Source organism: Eschrichtius robustus, chromosome 19 (assembly GCF_028021215.1).
Source record: "Eschrichtius robustus isolate mEscRob2 chromosome 19, mEscRob2.pri, whole genome shotgun sequence".
NCBI lineage: Eukaryota > Metazoa > Chordata > Mammalia > Artiodactyla > Eschrichtiidae > Eschrichtius > Eschrichtius robustus.
Genome location: NC_090842.1, coordinates 56,553,056 through 56,562,390, shown reverse-complemented (window position 1 = coordinate 56,562,390; position 9,335 = coordinate 56,553,056). Strand labels below are relative to the sequence as shown.

Sequence of the window (9,335 nt, the reverse complement as noted above, 5' to 3'; positions counted from 1 at the left end):
TCTCTCTTTGCTTCAGTCTTACTGTATCTTCACCTTTCTTTCAGATTCTTTCTCTTGTTGTCTCTTTGTCTCTCTCTCTGAATCTGTCTCTCTGTAACTGTGGGTCCATCCCTCCCTCCCCCTCGTCTCTCTCTGTCTCTTGGTCCCTTCTCTGTGTCCACAGTCCCCTCCCCATGGGCCAAAGGATCAAGGCCACATCAGGCCACAGGCCCCAAATGCAGATTCCTGGGAGGTGGGCCAGCAGGGACTGGGGCATGGGGTGGGGTGAAAACAGTTTCAGGGACCCCCCCCCTTCCCATCCTTTTCTCTTCACCCCCCACCCACCCTGTGTTGTGATGGGAGCTGACATGTCGTGGGCTGCAGCTGCCGCAGGGGGAATCCCCGCCGGAAGGTTTTGCCTGGAGCAGAGGCACAGCCTGATTTTGTGTGTGTGTGTGTGTGAGTGTGTGTGTGTGTGTGTGTGTGTGTGTGTGTGTAGGCATATATGGGGCCTTGTGTTGTGCCCATTAATGTGAGCATGAAAGTCTGCCCCCTGCGTGGGAGCTCAGCAGAGCCCAGGATGAAACCAGGCTCAGAGAAAGACTTCTCAAGACTGAGCAGGGAGACTGATGTGTTTTTCTCAGCCCCTTCCACCTTCAGACCCCCTCTGCTACAGCCAGAGGTTGGGGGCGGGGCATGTATTACCCTTAACATTTACTGAATACTTACTGTGTGCCAGGCCCCATGCTCAGTGACCCCTGTGAATGAGTTCACTGAACCCTTGCAGCAACCCAATGAAGACAGTACAATTATCAGACCATTTTACAAATCAGGAAATTATGGCCTAGTTAGGGAAAATCATTGGTTTGGGGTCACAGAGCTAGCAAGTTGGGGAAGCCAGGACTTGAACCTGAGTCTATTTGATCTCAAAGCCCTTGCTCTTAATAATAGTGCACATTTCTATGTCTGGCACATATCGGACATGATGATAATAATAATAATTATCCACATATATGTATTGAACACATTTTATGTGCTGGGCACTGTTCTGAGTATACCATGCTCATTAATCCATTTAATCCTCACAGAGGTAAGGCCTGTTTTTATCTCCATTTTACAGATGAAGAAACCGAGATTCAGAGAGGTTCAGACACTTGCCCGAGGTCACACAGCTAGTAAGTGTCAGAGCTGGAATTTGAACCCAGGGAGTATGGCTTTGAAATCCATGACTTTAAGCCCTAGTCAGCAGTGGTTTTTCAAAATATATCGTGGGTAGTGGAAGACCCAGGCTGGGCCAGATGACATCCCTCTGGTTGGGAGATTATAAGAGGTCTGGGAGCTCCGAGAAGAGGGGCAGAGGTGGGGGTAGGACACTCAGAGGTGGGGCAGTGGTAATTTACCAAGCAGCATGGAAATACTGTTACCTGTTAACAAGTGCATGCCAGCTGATGATCAGTCTTGTCACTGTCCTATAGGACCCGCTTGTCAGGAAGGGAGGGATCTGGGTCGGACTACTAGCAGGAAATCCCAGGGTGGCCAGGCTGGTGGTCAAGCCCTACGCCTGGGTGACCCTTCTCCTTCCTTGCAGATCTCACCTCCCACTCCTCCCATCTTCCCCCTGCACCATGGCTCCGGGCCCATTCTCCTCGGCGCTCCTCTCGCTGCCGCCTGCTGCCCTGCCCTTTCTGCTGCTCCTCTGGGCGGGGGCATCTCGAGGCCAGCCCTGCCCCGGCCGCTGCATCTGCCAGAACGTGGCGCCCACGCTGACCATGCTGTGCGCCAAGACCGGCTTGCTCTTTGTGCCGCCGGCCATCGACCGGCGCGTGGTGGAGCTGCGGCTCACCGACAACTTCATCGCGGCCGTCCGCCGCCGAGACTTCGCCAACATGACCAGCCTGGTGCACCTCACCCTCTCCCGGAACACCATCGGCCAGGTGGCGGCCGGCGCCTTTGCAGACCTCCGCGCCCTGCGCGCCCTGCACCTCGACAGCAACCGCTTGGCGGAGGTCCGGGGCGACCAGCTCCGCGGCTTGGGCAACCTCCGCCACCTGATCCTCGGCAACAACCAGATCCGCCGGGTGGAGTCGGCCGCCTTCGACGCCTTTCTCTCCACCGTGGAGGACCTGGATCTGTCCTACAACAACTTGGAGGCCCTGCCGTGGGAGGCCGTAGGCCAGATGGTGAACCTAAACACCCTCACGCTGGACCACAACCTGATCGACCACATCGCCGAAGGTACCTTCGTGCAGCTTCACAAACTGGTTCGCCTGGACATGACCTCCAACCGCCTGCATAAACTGCCCCCTGATGGGCTCTTCCTGAGGTCCCAAGGCCCCGGGCCAAAGCCACCCACGCCGCTCACGGTCAGCTTCGGCGGCAACCCCCTGCACTGCAACTGCGAGCTGCTCTGGCTGCGGCGGCTGACGAGGGAGGATGACCTGGAGACGTGCGCCACCCCTGAGCACCTCACCGACCGCTACTTCTGGTCCATCCCCGAGGAGGAGTTCCTGTGTGAACCTCCATTGATCACTCGGCAGGCAGGCGGCCGGGCCCTGGTGGTGGAGGGCCAGGCGGTCAGCCTGCGGTGCCGCGCTGTGGGTGACCCTGAGCCGGTGGTGCATTGGGTGGCACCTGATGGGCGGTTGCTGGGGAACTCGAGCCGGACCCGGGTCCGGGGGGATGGGACACTGGATGTAACCATCACCACCTTGCGGGACAGTGGCACGTTCACTTGCATCGCCTCCAACGCCGCCGGGGAAGCCACGGCACCGGTGGAGGTGTGCGTGGTGCCTCTGCCTCTGATGGCGCCCCCACCGGCCGCCCCGCCACCTCTCACCGAGCCTGGCTCCTCGGACATCGCCACGCCTGGCCGACCTGGTGCCAATGAATCTGGGGCTGAGCGCCGGCTTGTGGCTGCCGAGCTCACCTCCAGCTCCGTGCTCATCCGCTGGCCAGCCCAGAGGCCCGTGCCTGGCATCCGCATGTACCAGGTCCAGTACAACAGCTCCGCAGATGACTCCCTTGTCTACAGGTGGGTGCTGCAGTCCCAGGACCTCCTCCCACCCCAGGGGCCCTCCCTCCCATCTGCCGGCTCACTAGGCCTTCTTGCTCAGCTGGGGTTCTAGATGGGTATGTAGAGTGGTCTCTGGCTCTCATTTGCCATATTTCCTTCTCTCTCTCTTTCTGTCTCACTGTCTTTGTGTTTCACGCATTTTGCATATCTTCGTTTAGCACCCACATGAGCCAGACCAGGGCTGGGCACTGGAGTTATAACTGTGAATGCGCCCAGCATGATCCCTGCTGTCATGGGGCTCATGGTCTACATCACTGCTCGCCAAAGGTGTCTGATTGTCTACCTTGTCAGTTAAACATTCTAGAGCATGAAATATACTCACATATATATATTTACAGTTACATTTATATTTGGAAATTATATACCAGTGCTACTGTATCAACACATTGGGTACATTATAGGAACAGAAAAGTATGAGAAAAAGATATAAATACAAATTATTTCCACCATCCATTGGGTTAGAAGCCATTGCCCCGGTGAGGACAGACACGTATGGTGTAGACAGATGTTAAAGAGTTACTTTCCTCCATCATCTGTTTTTCTCTTGTTCTCACCGTGTCTCTGTCTGTCTGTACCTTCTCTCCCTCCTGCCCTCATGAGGCACTAAGCCCCTGCTCTGTGCTAGGACCTGAGCTGGGTGCAGGGGACACAGGGAGACCAAGAGAGCAGTCCCTGCCCTCAGGGAGCTCACAGCCCAGAGGGAGGAGGCAGATAGTACACGATGAATTAACAGCCTTGGCCTTGCGTTGCCTCTCCAGCTGGGTAGTTTGTGAGTGTGGCTCACAGCCACAGACCTGGCACACAGTGGGCGTTTGATAGGTGGTTGTGGACTCTGTGGACGTCTCTCCTTCATCCTGGCTCTGCCTCCCTTGGGCACACTGTAGAGTGCCCGCTGAATGCTTAATCCTGTGTTTGACTTCACTTGGGGGCGCCAGAGGGGGTGGAGCCATTTCCCCACCTGTGGGCAACCCCAGGTCTTGGGGGTGCTCAGACCTGCACTGAGAAGTCTGCCTCTTGGGGTCCATCTTCACCTTGCCCAGTGTTCTTTTGGCCACGGTCCTGGCACACAGTAGGCACTTTCCCATTGTTGGTTGAATGAGTGGATGCCTCCCTTTTCTCTTGTCTCTGTCATCCTCATTCTCCTCTCTTTTTGAATCTGGTCACCAAACACTGAATAAATGCCTACTGCATGCCAGTTTCCATGCTGGGCCCGGGCCTACCGAGATGGATCAAACACTGGCCCAGTCTTACAAACAAATGAACAAAACAAAAACTTTTATAAGGTACTACCAAGGATGCTACTCTATTCGACCTTCCCAACTCCGCTGTGAGGCAGCTATGATCTCCCCTCCCATTTTACAGACAGGGAAAGTGAGGCTCAGAAGTCACTTGCTCAAGGTCACACAGAAAGAGGCAGAGCCAGGATTCTAGTTCTTACCCTTCTAACTCCTAATTCTGCCCTTTTTACACTGAACACATGTTTATCGAGCACCTACTGTTTGCCAGGCAGGGATTAGGGGAGATGGATAATACATTTCTGTAAACAGCTCTTGGTTTCTGTGATTCTCCACCTCTCTCTTTCTCTTTTCCTTCTCTCTCTAACTCATGGTCACTACATGATGGAGTGGAGGGAGGTTTACAGGTCCACAGACCCTGCATGTATGCCGACGTTGATGGCCCTCTGTCTCCAGCTGGGCAACAGGCCCTGGGACTCTTGCCTTCCCTGTAGGGCCACCGTTCCAATCCTCCGTCCCCCATTGCAGGCGCCTGTGCTACGGCACTGCAGGGGTTAACTTCCTCACTGCCGCCATGGGCGGAGGTGACAACCAACCAGAAGCCTGCTCTGCTGCTTGCTTGGGTCTTACAGCCAATTAGAGACACATGGGCTCAAGCTTTCTTAAGGAGCCAGCCTCTGTCCTTGAAAAGGGGGGAGTCCCTAACAACTGGTTATTTTGGGGGAAGGAGCAAAAGGAATCCAAGGCTCTTTGAGAAGGGATGATGAGAGGAAGAGGAAGACTTACAGCCAGGGGGCCCAAGGTTGGATGGGGGTGGGGGAGGGCAGTGGTCTGTGAAATGGCAGGCAGGGGCAGAGTCGGAGAGGTGGTGGGCCTTTATGAGGTGGTGAGGGTCTTACTTGAAGTCTTTCGGTGGGAGGATGGCTCTTGGTGGTGGTGGAACCTTCTGGAGGTGGAGGAACTGAGGTGGGTTTCAGGACCAGAAGATGGCCTGGCTAGAACTGAGGTGGGTTTCAGGACCAGAAGGTGGCCTGTAGAGATGGGGGCATGGCCTTTAGCGGAGGTGGCGCTCCTGCAGCATAGTCCCCACGCAGATGAAGAGGCGGTTCTTGTCTCTGGTGACCCACTAAGAGCTTTGTGGGAGAGGAGAGCTTGCGAGATTGAGTGCATGCAAATCTATGTGGATGTGGCAGTCCCAGGTTAGCCGAGGCTGGACATGGAAGGGATGTGCCCAACAGAAGAGGGGCAAGGCCTAGTGGGAATGGTCTTATAGATGCGGAGGAGCACAACTGAGCCACAGCAAGCGTTACTGGCCAGCATCGTGTGGGACACAAGCTGTTAATGAAATTATTAAATGCCAGGCTTTGGGTATGTTAACTCATCATACTTCACGCCATCTCTATGGAGTAGGAATTGTTAATACCCCCATTTGGGGGAAATGAGACACAGAGAGGTTAAGAAACTTGCCTGAGGTCACAGAGCTAGCAAGGAGCAGAAGAGAACTCAAACCCTGGCATCCTGGCTCTCAGACTTTGTCAGCTTAACCACTTCTCTACACTGCTGCTTATTTGAGGGCAGGGGCCCATAGCAAGAAAGGAGCATGCTTTCTTGGCTACATTTGCCCCAATTATGGATGAGACTTACCGGGGCGGGGGGGCATAATTTAGTGACTTCAGGCAGTATAGGGGCAGGGCGTGCACAGAGTGGTTGCCTTTGTTACCTGGACACGGTGCAGGACATGCAAAGAGTGGACATGGTCCTAGGCACAGTAGGGGAACCATCTCCAGTGGACCGTTGTGGGGTGTGGCTTGGAAGGCACCTGTCAGTCAGAAAGGAAGTGGCCTTTAGCCGTGGCCCCTTAGTAGGCGGAAATATATAGTTGAGGGGCTTGGAAATTGTCCCAGAAGATAGATGCAGCTACGAGATGTGTATACCCAAGGATGTACAGATGAGGGGGAGTGGTCTGTATCATGGTTTCCCTGAAAGGACAGGAATGTGTAGAAGAGAGGAACTAGAAGAGCACCCATTGCCCCAGTAGGAGTAAGATGGGGTGTGAGGTGACCTCATTGTCCACTTGAGTGAGGGTGGGGCATGCAGGTAAGGGGGCGTGGCCTGTAGCATCCATCCCCTTAAAGGTGGGAATATGTAGTTAAGAACGCTTGAATGGCATTTGTCCTAGTAGGAATGAGACACTGCTAGGGTGCATGCCCCTTGAGGGCAGGGCATAAAAACTGTAGCATTCCTCCCTGGCAGGGGCCAGGATATGTAGATGAGGGTAGATGAATGGCTAAAATTATCCTAGTAGGTGATGAGACACGGACAGGAGGTGGGTCTGAGGGTGGGGCATGCAGGTAAGGGGCGTGGGCTGTATCAAAAGTCCTGAGAGGGTGAGAATTTGTTGCTTTAATGGCTGCTGTTGTCCCAGTAGAGGGTGAGACACTGGTAGGGATGTATCGTTTGGTCCCCCCGGGTGGGACATGCAACTGAAGCAGCGTGGTTCAGAGTGGAGCTAACCCCGCGCTGATCCCGCCCCCTCCCGCAGGATGATCCCATCCACCAGCCAGACCTTCCTGGTGAATGATCTGGCAGCGGGCCGCGCCTACGACCTGTGCGTGCTGGCCGTCTACGACGATGGGGCCACGGCGCTGCCCGCCACCCGAGTGGTGGGCTGCGTGCAGTTTACCACGGCAGGGGATCCCGCGCCCTGCCGCCCACTGAGGGCCCATTTCTTGGGCGGCACCATGATCATCGCCATCGGGGGTGTTATTGTCGCCTCCGTCCTCGTTTTCATAGTTCTGCTCATGATCCGCTACAAGGTCTACGGCGATGGGGATGGCCGCCGAGTCAAGGGCACCTCCAGGTCGCCTCCGCGGGTCAGCCACGTGTGCTCTCAGACCAACGGCGCAGGCGCAGGCGCAACGCAAGCCCCGCCCCCGCCGGCGCAAGACCACTACGAGGCGCTGCGCGAGGTGCCGGCTTCGGCTGCTGCGGCGGTGGCTGTCGAGGCAAAGGCCGTGGCGGCGGACACGGCTTCCGCGGAAGCGGAGGCGGTCCTTGGACGCTCCCTGGGTGGCTCAGCCACCTCGCTGTGCCTGCTGCCGTCCGAGGAAACCTCCGGGGAGGAGTCCCGGGCCGCTGCGGGCCCTCGGAGGAGCCGTTCTGGGGCCCTGGGACCGCTGGCTTCGGCGCCCCCCACCTTAGCTCTGGTTCCTGGGGGAGCCCCGGCCCGGCAGAGGCCGCAGCAGCGCTATTCGTTTGACGGGGACTACGGGGCGCTCTTCCAGAGCCACAGTTACCCGCGCCGCGCCCGGCGGACAAAGCGCCACCGGTCCACGCCGCACCTGGACGGGGCCGGAGGGGGCGCGGCCGGGGACGACGGAGACCTGGGGCTGGGCTCCGCCAGGGCGCGTCTGGCCTTTACCAGCACCGAGTGGATGCTAGAGAGTACCGTGTGAGCGGCGGGCGGGCGCCGGGACGCCTGGGTGCCGCGGACGATCGCCCAGCCGCCCGGACGCCGGGGCAGGACTCGGGGGACAAAGCGCCGAGCTACGACGTCGGACTGCACGGGAGGCGTGCCCTTCTCCTCCCTGGAGGGGGTGGGCGGCCTGGGCTGCGGCTCGAGGTCACGCCCCCCGCGCTCAGGGGGGTTTGAGGGCGGGCCGCCGAGCTCCCCTCCCCCACGGACTTTAAGCCCCCCTCCTGCCCCTCCCCCCGCGCGCTCGCGGACCTCGCTGGAGCCGGTGCCTTACACAGCGAAGCGCGGGGAGGGGCAGGGCCCCCCCGACACTGCAGCACTGAGACACGAGCCCCCTACCCCCGCCCGGGACCCGGGGCAGGGGCGAGGGACCCATTTCTTGTATCTGGCTGGACTAGATCCTATTCTGTCCCGCGGCGGCCTCCAAAGCCCCCACCCCCACCCCATTCAATTCCCTGGTCCCGTCGGGTCTCGCTTGGGGTGCCCCTATCTCTGTTCCCTTCGTTTGTCTCTGTCCCGCCCTCTGTCATCTGTGTCTTACGTCCTTCCCTGTTTGTCTCTCATTTCTCTGTCCCGTCATCTCTTCTACCTCTGCACTCCCGTATTGCGTCCAGCCTCCTTGTCTCTCCAGATTATATCTCCCCAGTACACATTCTCCCGGGCAGGTCCCACTGGAAGGACCAGACTCTCCCCTATTCCTTCCTCTTAACCCCCAAATAAATCCCCACATGAACAAAATCCAAAACCAAATCCCCCTCCCTACCGGAGCCGGGACCCTCTGCCGCAGGAGAATTAAACATTTTTCTGTGTCTGAGGCCGCTCTGCTGACCTCTGTGTGTGTCCATGTGTCTTGGGGAGGTTGAGGGGGAGGGTGACCTAGATTACAGCATAAGGGCTCTTAAGTGAGACTGAAGGTAGGACAGCTAACTGGGCCCAGGGAGATTTGCAGACAGTTTCCTACCCTCTGAGAGACTTAGAGGTGGGGGATAATATGTCAAAAACAAAACCAAACCCCAAACGGCACAAACAATAGCTAAGGTTTAGTGAGTGCTTGCTGTGTGCCAAGCACTTAATTCGTTTAATCCTCACAACAGCCCTAGGACATCAGTACCATTATCCCATTTTATAGATGAGTAAATTGAGGCCCAGAAGTAAAGTAACGTGTCCCAGGTCACATAACCAGAAGGTGGCAAAATTGGGATTTAAAAAGGCAGGCAGGCTTCTGAGTCTTTAGTGCTGAGCAGCTAGGAAGTGTTCATTCTACACACAGGCATTGTGCTAAGCACAGCTCATCTCTCCAGGGTCGGACGGCTGTTGGAGGCAGATGCATTTGGCCCCATTTTACAGACTGGAATCTGCACCCAAGAGCAGTGAAGTCATGTGCCCGAGGCTCCCCTGGTGAAGAAATTGGAGAGCTGGCAGTTTGACCTCAGTATCTGTTCCTCACCACTACCAAATGTAGCCTCTGATGTCTGTGTCTGGAGGCTGGGGAGTGGCCCCAAGGACCTTAGTTAGCTGAGCATGGGTATCCAAAGCCAGCCTGGTGGGGGAGGGGACGAGGGAAAGGGCTCAT

General features: G+C 56.9%; 1 protein-coding gene across 1 annotated transcript; it reads left to right on the top strand.

The window, feature by feature from the left end:
* The first annotated feature begins 1,112 nt into the window (after positions 1-1,112).
* LRFN1 (leucine rich repeat and fibronectin type III domain containing 1) lies at positions 1,113-7,742 on the top strand. The gene is made up of 3 exons (XM_068528389.1): positions 1,113-1,154; positions 1,568-3,010; positions 6,830-7,742. Exons 2-3 carry the CDS (start codon positions 1,605-1,607, stop codon positions 7,740-7,742), a joined length of 2,319 nt encoding a protein of 772 aa, XP_068384490.1. The 5' UTR covers positions 1,113-1,154; positions 1,568-1,604.
* Positions 7,743-9,335: the final 1,593 nt, after the last annotated feature.

Bases quoted from the DNA above. Each gene is read 5' to 3' on its own strand.
- LRFN1 (XM_068528389.1), top strand. From the start codon at position 1,605: ATGGCTCCGGGCCCATTCTCCTCGGCGCTCCTCTCGCTGCCGCCTGCT. The intron at 3,011-6,829 runs GTGGGTGCTGCA...CCCCTCCCGCAG, and splicing joins GATGACTCCCTTGTCTACAG to GATGATCCCATCCACCAGCC.